The sequence below is a fragment of the Mauremys reevesii genome, linkage group 3, assembly GCF_016161935.1.
Source record: "Mauremys reevesii isolate NIE-2019 linkage group 3, ASM1616193v1, whole genome shotgun sequence".
NCBI lineage: Eukaryota > Metazoa > Chordata > Testudines > Geoemydidae > Mauremys > Mauremys reevesii.
Window position 1 is genome coordinate 87107817 of NC_052625.1, and position 13122 is coordinate 87120938.

Genomic DNA, 13122 nt, shown 5'->3' on the forward strand with positions numbered 1-13122 from the left:
AGGCTGCTGCACACAGGTTATGGGGCTGTTGCTGAGATGGGCCATTTCCTCCTAGGCTGCTGAAGCCCCAACCCCGGCGGCTTTGATAGAGGTGCAAACATTTGGGGGCAGATTTACATAAAATAGCCGTGTTTAATCCCACTGGCCGCAATTAACATCACAGGCTTCCCCGGGCACCGTTCTGATATGGCCGCAGGGAGCCAATCAGCTGGGTCGGCCGGACACATCAAAAGGGTTCTCCTCCAATCAGGGGAGCCCCCCCACAGGCATTGTGATGTCACCAGGGGATATTTATTGGGGGGGTATAATTACTGTCCCCTTGGCCAGTTCCAGTCGCGCTGACCAGAGAGGTCAAGTGGATTAACCCTTCTGCCACCACACTGCAGCCAGCCTGGATCCTTCCCACTGTAAGCAGCCAGGACCCCCTCCCAGGAGCCTCGGGGTCCTCCTCTCCCGCGTGGCTGTTCGGCGTGGAATCGCCTCTGATCATTTCTACCAGGAGTTGGAGCCAGACCTGAGGCTGGAGGTGGCTGCTGGGCAGTAAGTGGTTTTGGGGGAGGGGGAGGAGAGAGGATGAGTTCTCCCGGCACGGAGAGCTCCGGCAAGAGCTTGCAGTACCGGGTGGACCATCTCCTGAGCGCGGTGGAAAACGAGCTGCAGGCTGGCAGCGAGAAGGGGGACCCCACTGAGCGGGAGCTACGAGTCACTCTGGAGGAGAATGAGCTGTGGCTGCGCTTCAAGGAGCTCACCAACGAGATGATCGTGACCAAGAACGGCAGGTAGGGTCGGGGACAACTGCTGGCAACCCCGGGGGTCCCCCTGCCCAGCTCCCACTGCTTCAGGAGACCGCTGCAGCCCCAAATGATTGCACAGCCATTGGGGCTGAAGACCCCCTCTCCCCTAGTCCCGCTGGGGTTCTCTCCCCTCAGTTAAAGGATCCCCCCTGCAACATTATGTTGGGCCGAGTCTGCTACTCCCACGCTGCTGGAGATACCCTAATCTAATGCTGCGGGAGACTCTGCCCCCGCCCCTGCCTCTGCCCCCGCCCCGGTGGTATTTATTTCTCCCCCTTTGTACCGTAGATTTCCTCCTCCCCTCCAATCCAGTCCTGCGGGGGAGGATCTCCCCGTAATGTGACTGGAGACCCCAGATCCGCTTCCGCTACTGGGGCCCCCTGATGTTGGCCGGGTGCCGTCCCCCCCAGTGCTGCTGGGAGCCCCCTCCCCTCTGCACAACGCGGCACCGGAGCCGGGGAGGCTGCAGCCCCGAGCGGGAGCCGAAGGTCGGGTCCGATTAGTTTTTGCCCGGAGCCGCACAAAGGGCCTGAAGCTCCGCTGGGGGGTGATTTAGGGCCGGCCGATCCTTTGCACCGGGACACCCAGAGAAAGGTCAAGGGCCAGGCCTGGGAGAGGCAGGTGAGGCGCTAACGCGGCTTCCCGGAGTCCTGTGAAACAGCGGAGCCGCGATCGGCCTTGCTCCGGGGCGAGCAGGAGCCCTGGCCCGGCTCCCCCGGCGGCGGGGAGCAGTTCCCCCGGACAATGCGCCTCTCCTGGCCCTGCTCTCTCCCCCAGGCGGATGTTCCCCGTGCTGAAGGTGAGCGTGTCCGGCCTGGACCCCAACGCCATGTACTCCTTCCTGCTGGACTTCGTGGCCGCCGACAACCACCGCTGGAAGTACGTGAACGGGGAGTGGGTCCCCGGGGGCAAACCCGAGCCGCAGGCCCCGAGCTGCGTCTACATCCACCCGGACTCGCCCAACTTCGGAGCGCACTGGATGAAGGCGCCGGTTTCCTTCAGCAAAGTCAAACTCACCAACAAGCTCAATGGAGGGGGGCAGGTGAGTGCCGGGCTGGAGCCGCCCGGGAAGCCGCCAGGGAGGGGCGCCCAGAAATAGCGCCCGCAAGTTGCTAGTTCGCTGCGCTAGGGCAGCAGAGACCCTTTCCCGCAGCCTCCGTCTGCGGGGTGTCAGAAGTCAGTGGGGAGGGGAGGGAGGAGACACCCCCACCCCCAAGTCAATCAGGGTGTAGCTAAAATTCAGGGCTGGAAGAAAACTTTTCCAGAGCCTCTCGCTGTAACAAGCAGCTCAGCCTCAGTTGTGTGACTACTTTCCTCCGATGACACCTATCCAGCATTGTCTGTCTGTAAACTTGTGACACATTTCAAAGGCTGCCCCTGTAAAAGGCGGGGGATTTTCTCACCTGTCGGAAATACAGCCAGGTCTTCTAAATGGACGAGTTTATTTATTTTATGTAGTGTACTGGAGTGGTCTAAAAAAACCTGGTTGCTTTTTATGAGCAAAAATAAAAACGCAGACCTATATCCCTGCAAACCAGGCCAAGGAGTCTGCCTAGTAGATTTCACCAAGAAAGGGGAACTAGATTTCATTTGATCCCTACATTATCTATGAAATTGTTCTTCAGTTTTGTTGACACTGGATTGTAATCAATATCATCTATAGTTTTAGACAAACCAACTGGACGGTTTTTGTCCTGATGAAACTTTCCAAGCAGAGGGGGATTTTTTTTAAATAGTAATTTCAGGGTTGAATTATTTGATAATCCAGTGTGCATATCTATCTATCTAATCTATCTATCTATCAATAGGCAGCCCTGCCAAATATAATGAGGGATAATATGTAGGCAGATAATTTAGTTGCCTGATGTTTATCGTCTTTTGTCAGGCTTCACTTTTAGAATTTACTACTGTCTGTTGACTTCTGGGACCTCCCCCACCCCAAAATATCTAGCGTTAGCTTTTTAAAATCAGATAGTGCTCTGTAACTGTAGACATGTGCATCCCACTGTGACTATGCTTATCTCTGCTATTATATATTTACAGATCATGTTGAACTCCTTGCACAAGTATGAGCCTAGGATTCATATAGTGAGAGTTGGTGGCCCTCAGCGTATGATAACCAGCCATTCCTTCCCAGAGACCCAGTTTATAGCTGTGACAGCTTATCAGAATGAGGAGGTATGTACAAAATGGGAAAGAAACCTACATGAACTTATATCCTCTGAATTAGCAAAGTGGAAGACACTGGAGCAAAATATTTGTCATGTAACATTTTTTCAATTCTCTGTGTTTCATTTTAAATTGTATATAAAGTGAGTTTGTTTGAAATTAAATAATAAAGCCCAGTAAATAAATAATAATAAAGCCCAATTAGTAACACTAATTCCCTGTTTCCTATATATTGTAACTTTATTTGTTAAGTAGAATTATAAAGAGTCTTTGGAATTCATCAAAGCTAACTACTAATGTTAGAAAATAAGTAAGAATAAACTCACCATTTTAAAGTATATGAAATAATAATACATGAACTAACTGGAAATGGCATTTTCAAAACTGACTCTTGTTTTCAAATAACTTCAATTATACTGTAAGTTACTAAGTTTATTATCCTAGTTGAGATTTGTTGTTGTTCATTCTAGTCTACCAAGAAACCCAAAACTCTTTATAACTGTCATTAGTGTATCCCCTTTCATATGTGTTTCCTTAATAGGATAATAAAACCAGGTAACTTAGTTAGGCAGTGACAGTGGATGTCTTTAAATTTTGTAGCGAGAATAATTTCAAGTCTACTGTTAACATTTGAGATGTTTGGATGCAGTTTAGTTACTTTACATAAGTCCATACTAGGGCTTTAATCCTACTGCCCCTGAAATCAATGGTAAAATCCCACTAACTTTAGAGAAGCAGGATCAGGTCCTAAATACTGTATGATAATGAGTAGTAACACTTGCAAAATAAGATTTTTGTTGTTGTTTTTAGATCACAGCTTTAAAAATTAAATACAATCCGTTTGCAAAGGCTTTCCTTGATGCAAAAGAAAGGTGAGAATTCTTGACTAAACCCAGTTACAAAGTTTGCAGAAAAATTACATATTTGTGAAAACACATTTCTTTCAAATCATTTTCTTTGACTAATGAAATGTGGCTTCTTTGACAGAAGTGATCACAAAGATATGATGGATGAAGTTGGAGACAATCAACAGTCTGGGTATTCACAGTGTATGTTTAATTTCACTCTATTAAGTATATAACTTTAAAAAATACCTTATCTTTCATCTCAGCTTCTCTTGTACTTCCTTTCTACTACAATTTAGTAGTATGTTGTATCTGAGTAAAATTCAGATACCAGTGTTTGTTTGCAGGCATATGTTAACTCTCACTGTAGATTAAGTATGACATTCTAGATCTGGGGTCGGCAATCTTTCACAAGTGGTGTGCCGAGTCTTCATTTATTCACTCTAATGTAAGGTTTCACGTGCCAGTAATACATTTTAATGTTTTTAGAAGATCTCTTTCTATAAGTCTAAAATATATAACTAAACTATTGTTGTATGTAAAGTAAATAAGGTTTTTAAAATGTTTAAGAAACTTAATTTAAAATTAAATTAAAATGCAGAGCCCCCCAGACTGGTGGCCAGGACCTGGGCAGTGTGAGTGCCACTGAAAATCAGCTTGTGTGCAGCCTTTGGCACGCGTGCCATAGGTTGCCTACCCTTGTTCTAGATAATACTTAGTCCTGCCGGGAGTGCAGAGGACTGGACTAAAAGACCTCTCAACAGGGGCGGCTCTAGGAATCCCGCCGTCCCAAGCAGGGCGGCGCGCCGCGGGGCGCGCTCTGGCGATCGCCAGTCCCGCGGCTCCAGGGGACCTCTTGCAGACATGCCTGCGGAGGTTCCGCTGGTCCCGCGGCTCCAGTGGAGCATCCACTGGCATGCCTGCGGGAGGTCCACCCGAGCCGCGGGACCAGCGAACCCTCCGCAGTCATGCCGGCGGGAGGTCCACTGGTCCCGCGGCTCCGGTGGACCTCCCGCAGGCATGACCGCGGAAGGTCTGCCAGAGCCGGCTGCCGCCCCGCCGGCAAAATGCCACCCCAAGTGCGCGCTTGGCGCGCTGGGGTCTGGAGCCGGCCCTGCCTCTCAAGGTCCCTTTCAGTTCTATGATTGGTGTCCAGGCCGTCCAGAGGATTCAGGGGGCCTGGGGCAAAGCAATTTCAGGGACCCCTTCCATAAAAAAAAAGTTGCAATATTATATAATACTATATTCTCGTGGGGGCCCCTGAGGGCCCTGGGGCAAATTGCCCCACTTGCCCCCCTCCCCGGGCGGCCCTGTTAGTGTCTGATTCTTATGATTATTGTTTTGTAGTTTTTTCATGTTTCTTATTGTGTACAATATTTTTTATTAAACATTAATACTGCCTTAAAAATTCTGTAGTTATAATCATATTAGTTTTCTACAAGTCAATGGGTCTTGGATATTAATAATGCAATATCTGTGGGGAGATTAATGGAAGGAGTGTTTTACTTCAAATGGTAAAAAAAAATAGTGAGAATAAACTCACCAGTTTATTTAATTTATTTTTAAAGTACACTAAGGAAATTGGAGGCACTAGTTTTAAAATGCTTTTGTTTTCAGATGGCTAAAATGTCACTGTTTTAAAATTTTAAATTGAATTTGGTTTTAAAGGGACATTGTCAAAAAAATTAGGTCCACAACTTGAATAAAAGGGCATTTACAAATTATAATGGGAATAGAATTTTTAAAAAAATTCTATGAAAAAAATAGAATTTTCTTTTGCATTTGAACATCATCCCACATCAGTATTGGAAACCCCAAGCACAGCAATGTTGTGCTAATGGAGGAGAACCAAAAAGTGATGCTATACACAAAAGATTAAATTAACCAGTGTGGTTTTACCATCCAAAGTGAATGATATACAAAACGTACACACACAAGATAAAAAATGCAAAGTTTTAAAAATATTTCAGTTTTAATAGTCTAAGGTGTAATTAGGAACACAGGGGCAGGGAGAAGCCAACCTGAATAATGTTATTCAATAGCGCTGGGAGGGAACCTGTTTTTTGCCCTTATTAAAATTGCTCTTTTTCTCAATTTTTCTTTCAAAATGAATTTTGATGCGAGGTGACATGTATCCACATTTTACTTTTGACAATTGGCATTTTCTGATGGAAAAACATTGTGTTGGAAAATTTCTGACCAGCTCTAATATTTAACTTCAGAGTAATAGTGTTAAAAAGGCTCATAACATTAATAGCCTGCCCTGTGGCATTATGTATCAGTGCTACGAAATGTCCTCTCTTTCTCATAGTAGGTGGCTGGCTTATTCCTGGAACTGGGAGTCTGTGCCCCCCCTCCAATCCTCATGCTCAATTTGGAGCACCTCTATCACTGTCCTCTGCTCACAGCTGTGAAAGATTCTCATCGCTGAGGAATCACCGTTCTGCCCCTTACCCCAATCCATATGCCCATAGAAACAACTCTCCAAGTAAGTTTTTATTATTCTGCGGCTGTTTAAAGAGGGAAATTAACCTAGTGGTCCAAATTTTGATAAATTATATCGGTGTATATCTGGTGTAATGTCATTTGAACTGAGATCAGTAGCTCAGTTTGTGCTGAGGGCTTGTGACAACGATTGAAAGGTAATAACAAAAAGTAAATCCATTTCTCTAGCCTCTTAACAATGGAAAAGTAAGATTTTTGTAATGCTCTATCTAATGTTAGGTTATTAGACAATTCTGTGTAACTCTATCCCTGTGTCCTACTGTAGAACAAGAATCTTAAAATGAAGGAATACTTCAATGATTTTTAGCCTAGGAAAGCTTGGTTTATTCTGGCAATATTTGTCAGTTAATTTTGAGGAACATCTCGAGGTGCACGGCAGGGTCTGGGCCAGCCCTCACAAGGGGGTGGGGAGGGAGCACCACCCAGCCCGCTCCGGCCCTGCCCTCAGCCTCTGCTCTTGGCTGCCGGACCCCTTTTCAGCTCCTGGCCCAAAAGGGTGCGGACACATTTTATTACTGGTAAGGGGGAGTGCAAGGGGAGAAGTTTGGGGACTTGGTTTAAGTGAAGATGGAATATATGTATCTGAAGAATTTGAGGAAGAACCATCTTAAAGAAATGGAAGTGAATTGAATAGATTTCTAGTTATGGTCGTGGAGTCAAGTGGCAATAACCTAAGTAAATTATTGAGGGCCTAGTTCCGCCACCATTACTCACATTGAGGAACATCTTAATCAGTGTGTAGTCCCTTTGAAATCAACAAGACTACATGTGTAGTAAGGTACTCCTCAAAATAAGTCAGGATGACAGAATTGGGTGTGTCATATGTCTATCCAATTGCACTTCCATGAGAAGAAAGGAGGGGATGTTTAACTAACTGCCCATCCAGGACTTGCTATGGTTTTTTCTCTCCTGGCCAATAAAGGCTATTGAAAGGGGGTTTTGTTTGTTTGTTTTAAAAAAAACAGCTTAATATTTTAAATTTTATAAAATATTATGTAGGTTAGTCACCATCAAATTGTTCCAGACACAGCCCATAGCCTGACTATTCTTACAATACGTAACTCTGTAAAGCGTGTTAAAGATGAAAATTTGCATGTAGTTGATTTTTGTTGCATCTTGAACCTTTGCATAGGTTTTGCAAATTCAAATAAAATTCCATGAGAATAATTGACTTCACTGTGTGCCCTGCTTCTTCTCCCATCCCCCATAAAGGATTTTTCTCCTCCCCTTAAGTTCATGTGCCACAGCAACCTTCTCTGGCTGTGGAGGGTGGAATGGCATTGAGGCCATTGCTAATTTAGCCCCGTAGTTACCACAGAGCTACATAATGCACTTCCCTCATCAGAGGCTGAGCATTTTGGTGTACGGAACTACTGGAGGTAGGAAGTGAAATATGCTTTAGCAACTGAACTTGGGCACCTCGTATAGCAGACTGGCACATCACCCATTCGACAGCCCCAATAAAACTGATAGTTTGACACAATTGGTAGGGGTGTGTGTGTGTGTATAATATGCAAAGCAGTAATAAAAAAGCCATACTCTGCACTGAAAATGAGAATTGTGCCTCACTTTAACTGCTGATCTGCTTGTTAAGTGCTTGCTTGTTTTTCACAGCAGCCTATGCTGATAATTCCTCGGCCTGTCTTTCCATGCTCCAATCCCATGACAACTGGTCCAGTCTAGGAGTTCCCACACACACTAGTATGCTGCCCATGAGTCACAGCACTGGCACATCTACCAGCTCCAGGTAGGATTCAGTCCCTTTGCAATGCAGCCCCCCAAATCTTCAGAAATTAGAGTACGTTGGGTTTTTTAAATTGAAAAAAGGAGTGAACAAATCATCGTCAGCTTGAAATCTAGTCAGTTTTAAAGTAAAGAGTTAAAAGTAGTTTCAGGTACTACACCTGTCTCTCAGGGTATGTCTGTACTACAAGGGCTATAGTGGCAGATCTGCAGTCCTGCAGCTATGCTGCTGTAGTGTAGTCTCTCGCTATAGCGATGGAAGGGGTTTTTCCATTGCTATAGTAAATCCATCCCCTTGAGAGGTGGTAGCTAATTTGACAGAAGAATTCTTCCGTTGACCTAGTGGTGTCTATACTGGAGCATTGGTCTGCTTAACTACATCTGTCAGGGGTGTGAATTTTTCACACCCTGGAGCAACATAGTTAAATTGACCTAAGTTTTAGGTGTAGACCAGGTCTAAGTCTCTCTGCCTATTTATGGCTTTATTGTTGCATTTTCCTTTTTGAATGCTTCTTTTCTCTTCCCTGTTGATATATGAAAAGCCCCTATAAATATGTGAAAATAACTGGCCATACAGGAGAAATGATGAAACTGACTTTACACACATTGCTGCCAAATGCACAATGCAAACTTATGGAGAAATAAGGAACAATTATTTTCTCCCATCTTTCAGTTCTAGGAATCTTAAGTGTTATTTGTAACAACAGTAAGTAAAATAACACTTTGACAAGTGTGAGAGATCAAGCAAACAGTATTCCTTTAAATAATCACCCTTGTTTATTGCTTTTAAGAGAGCTCAGTGAAAACCATCCTCCTGTCACGGACGTACATCATGTCTCTTTTTTTTTTAGACTTATGATTATCTTGATAAAATATTGGCTCACCTGTTGAAAGAAGTTATATGATGTTGGATTTGTACCCAGTGCCTAGGAACCCAAACTAGAAGTTACTGGGGAGTCAGATGGGATTTTGCTATTGACTTTAATAGGATCAGGGGTTGGCCCTCTTTTTTTTTTTTTTAAAACAACTTGCAGTTCAAATCTGTAGTCTAAATATTCTGCTAATATACATGTATCGTGGAAGGCACACTTATTTATGAAATATGCAAATTAGCATTTATCTATTAAAATACACCATGTATATTAGTAATACAACGTACTAGATACTTTTTTTACTAAACATAAATTTATTGAAATAGCAAGTACTCCCAAGCACTTCTTCTCCCTCCCAAAATTGTCTTTACATTTGGAAGGCAAGAAAGTCCAGGGTACTGGATTGAGAGTCAAGAGACTGGGTTGTCTTCTTGGTTTTGCCATTGAATTGCTGTGTGACCTTGGGCAAGTCACTTCACCCCTCTGGGCCCTGGTGCCCTATCTGTAAAATGGGGATAACGGAGATAATGTAAAGTGCTTTGGGATCTATGGGTGAAAAGTGCTGTGTAAGAGCTAAATAATAAATGGAAACGCTAAATTTATCCTCTTTAAATTTTTCTCACAGATCAACTTTTTTATTTCTGGCCCCCAGTAAAGAACTTTTTAATAGGTGTGTGGGTGGGGGAAGTAGAGGCATGAGGTGGGAGCTGGGAAGATTTGGGTAGATTCTTACCCTCAGAGCATGCTGGCTGGAGCAAATCAGTGTGATCCACAGTTTAAGTGCCTGAGACTTCTCTAGTGTACTGAAGTAGCAAGAACCTTCCCAAAGTTCTTCACTATGCATAAAGTAGCTGAGTAAAAGCACACCTGGAATGTGCTTTGTGAGGTGTAAAACTGCATAGCTGACAGGGAAAACTGGGTTAATTAATAATCCATATTATCTACCCTTCTTCTCTCTTACAGTCAGTATCCCAACTTGTGGTCTGTGAATAACAGCACCATCACACCCGTGTCTCAGTCAGGTGGGATGGCCAATGGACTGAGCTCCCAGTTTTTGCGAGGCTCTACAGCACACTACCCACCCCTTCCTCACTCTGTCACTGCCTCCTCCTCGGGATCTCCACTGTATGACGCTGGCACACCAACAGACATTTCTGACAGTCAGTATGATACCTCTGCACATAATAGGCTGGCATCCACATGGACTCCTGTCACACCACCTTCCATGTAAAGCAAGCCCTTTCTTTAAGATAAAGACGTTCTAGCTATTTAGTTACTCTTAATACTGAATCCACAATGAAGTCTTGAGGAGGGGAAAAAGAGACATGAAGTAAATTATAAACAAAAAGACTGCACTGCTTTTGTGTAAAGTAATTGAATTATACTTCTTACAGTATAACAGTGTATCATTAGCAGCATATAGACCTTATGAGTGCAATTCTCGTCTAGCAGATCCACTGCTCTTCCTTTTTAAAATAAAGATTTTTAATCCTTTTCAATTTGGCAGAGATGGGCCTGGAACACCAAAATGTGACCCATATGCCACACTTCTCAGTGTTCTGGGAGTATCTGGATCTGGAGTTTTGTTTCATGCCCAGCTTGACAGTTTTGTCAGTTTTTTTTTTAAATAAGCTACTTCCTGTCAATTGCCAGTTAACATTTTGCTTAGCTGTAGTTGTGAGAGAAGTTTTATTAAGTGCACAGTTTGAATCATTCTCAAATCTACACAAATTTAGCTAATGAGTGAAATTTGGAGAACTGTGTGCACTAATGTATATTTGTCATGAGAATATGCGATATTCTGGTAGTTAACAGTTTTATGCACAGTTATATGCTTATATGAATTAAATGATGAAGACAATCAGCAAGAACTTTTTAAGGTGAGTTTCATTGTTTGATCATATAGCCAGTGAGCAGCTTTCAGGCTAACTAAACTCCTGCCTTTCAAACAGCTGTTATCTAATGGAGGGTGCCATCCAAAGTCCTTGGAAACCAATGGAAAGCCTTCCATTGACATTAATGGTCTATGGCCCAGGCCCTAAATGAGAGAAGAAAGTCAATACCTAACGGTTCTTTCTAATTTATTTTAGTTCAATATTGTACTCTGATCAATATTTATTATTTGTTAAGATGTGACTGTTTTGTACATTTTAAGATGTGTATATAATCCGTCAATATGCTGTGTACCTTAAGACAATCATACATAGGACATGTCACCACATGACATATGGAAATAGTGTGGATCCAAGTAGTTAAGTTATTATACATGAGCAAATACCAAATGTCAGTAATTTGGGATGGGAGTATAGATATAAGCCTTAATGTACACCAACTGCTTGTCTTCATTAGAAGATTAGCTCATGGTAATGTTCTTGCTGTCCATGCCTCATATCTTTGAGGGCTCTTATTAACTACTGTACTATGAGTTGACCTAATCTTCTGCTGAAGACAAACCCCAAATGCTGGGTCAAAATGTGCCTTTGGATGTGCATGCTTCTCCCACTGAATTCAATGAACACACAGGTGAGGGTGGAATCTGACCTTTATGCATAAATCATAACAAACCCCTTTTTGATGAAGTGTATAAGGTTGGAAAGTAGAGTTCTAAGTTAGAGGATTCATTTAATATTTCATGTGCTATAATGGCAGCTTAAAGATGAAAAAGCAAATGCTTGCTGCACCTTTGGTTTCTCAGGCCCTGTTCCGGCAACTGAATCCACATGGGTGGGGATCTGCGCCAGGCACAAAAATCTGCCCAGGCAGGTCCAACAGCAGGATCTGGGAGTTAGATGTTATTCCAAATGAGCCAATCACAACAAAGGGCAGCACCAGAGTCAGATGGCTGTAAACCATGTCCTCTCTCAATACTGTAAATATGGATCTAAGCTCTCCTATTTTATTGTGAAAGTGAATCATGTAAATGATGTAAGTGCATTGTTCTTTAGACTCTTCTGTAGAAGTTAGCAAAGTATTTTTCGTTATGTTTTGTACTTAGATTTCAAAAGTATTAAGTTAAATTGAAAAACTGTTAGTAAAGTTTCTTTAATAAACTAAATGCTTAGTTTTCAATTTGTGGAAATAAGTTTAACCTAATGAATTTCATTTATTATCTGTATTTGGGAGCCCTCATCACTGACTATGACCCCACTGCATTAGGTGCTGTACAGACAGAGAGTAAAAGCTCCCTGCCCCAAGGGCGTACACTCTATAAATATAAGACAAGATTCAACAGATGGATGCAGACAGATGGGGAGAGTACAATGATATAGTGAGACAATACTGGTGACAGGCAGTGGTCATATTTCACATCTGCTGAATTAATATGTAGGTTGGCCCATTATGGGATGGGAACATAGAACTGCCATATCAGGAAAAATGAATAGTCTGTCTACTTTCACCCCTGTCAAAGATAGAACGTCTGTGCTAGGTGTTTTATAAATAACCCCACTTTGCACTTTATTGTGCAGTGTTACTATTGTTCCATGGGAAGGGAAGATTTCCTCATGCTCATCTTAAATCCTTAGTCATGCGCATTGTAAAGAAATGTGTACAATAGTAATCGAAATCAGGAGTACTGTAGTATATTACTGGCTAGGGAGCAATGTTTTTCGTAATGAGAATCTCATACATTGAGTAAAGATGGACCTGAATTTAAATTCTGGCAGATGCCTTGTGTTCAACCTTGATAACCAAACTTTTCAACTTTCCTTTAAATATATACCCATGATAATAAATGTATCCATGCATGCAAAAGCCTGCATTAGTACTTGCACAAAGTGGGTAATTCATGCCTAACTGCCCACTGACATCTTCTGGTTTTGGGTGCCCAAATGTCTGAGCACGTGCACACGGAAGGACAATCATTGTGGGTGTAAGTAGGTACTACAAATGTGACTCTGAAAGTCTAGTATAGTCAGTAATTAGGCCTACTCCACATGGTGGCATGAACTAGAGATCAACCTTTCACTATTCTCTGGATGGTTTGCAGTCTAGCAAGCAATAGGCTCCATTATTTAAGTCTCAGATCCATCGCAGTGGGAAAGATGACATTTCAAAGGGAATGGGAGTAGTTCTGTCAAGTGGCCAGGAAAGGAAGGGATATTGTAGGGAGGAAGGGATGCAGTGAGAGTAAGACACAGGGCTGTCTTTCCCTCTGGAACTGAAGTCCAGCCATGTTTTTGCTCTTTCTGGTCC

The 13122-nt window shown here is 43.1% G+C and overlaps 1 protein-coding gene across 3 annotated transcripts; it reads left to right on the top strand.

Annotated features, from left to right (window-relative positions):
* The first annotated feature begins 330 nt into the window (after positions 1 to 330).
* TBXT (T-box transcription factor T) lies at positions 331 to 11891 on the top strand. Of its 3 annotated transcripts, none has more exons than XM_039531048.1 (8): positions 331 to 779; positions 1572 to 1836; positions 2838 to 2972; positions 3774 to 3835; positions 3951 to 4012; positions 6120 to 6296; positions 7928 to 8060; positions 9892 to 11891. In XM_039531048.1, the coding sequence occupies exons 1-8, from the start codon at positions 574 to 576 to the stop codon at positions 10157 to 10159; spliced, it is 1308 nt and encodes a 435-aa protein (XP_039386982.1). In that variant the 5' UTR covers positions 331 to 573; the 3' UTR covers positions 10160 to 11891. The 3 variants fall into 3 exon arrangements, with proteins under 3 accessions (XP_039386982.1, XP_039386985.1, XP_039386983.1); XM_039531051.1 differs by having other exon boundaries at positions 11624 to 11891; XM_039531049.1 differs by having other exon boundaries at positions 3954 to 4012.
* Positions 11892 to 13122: the final 1231 nt, after the last annotated feature.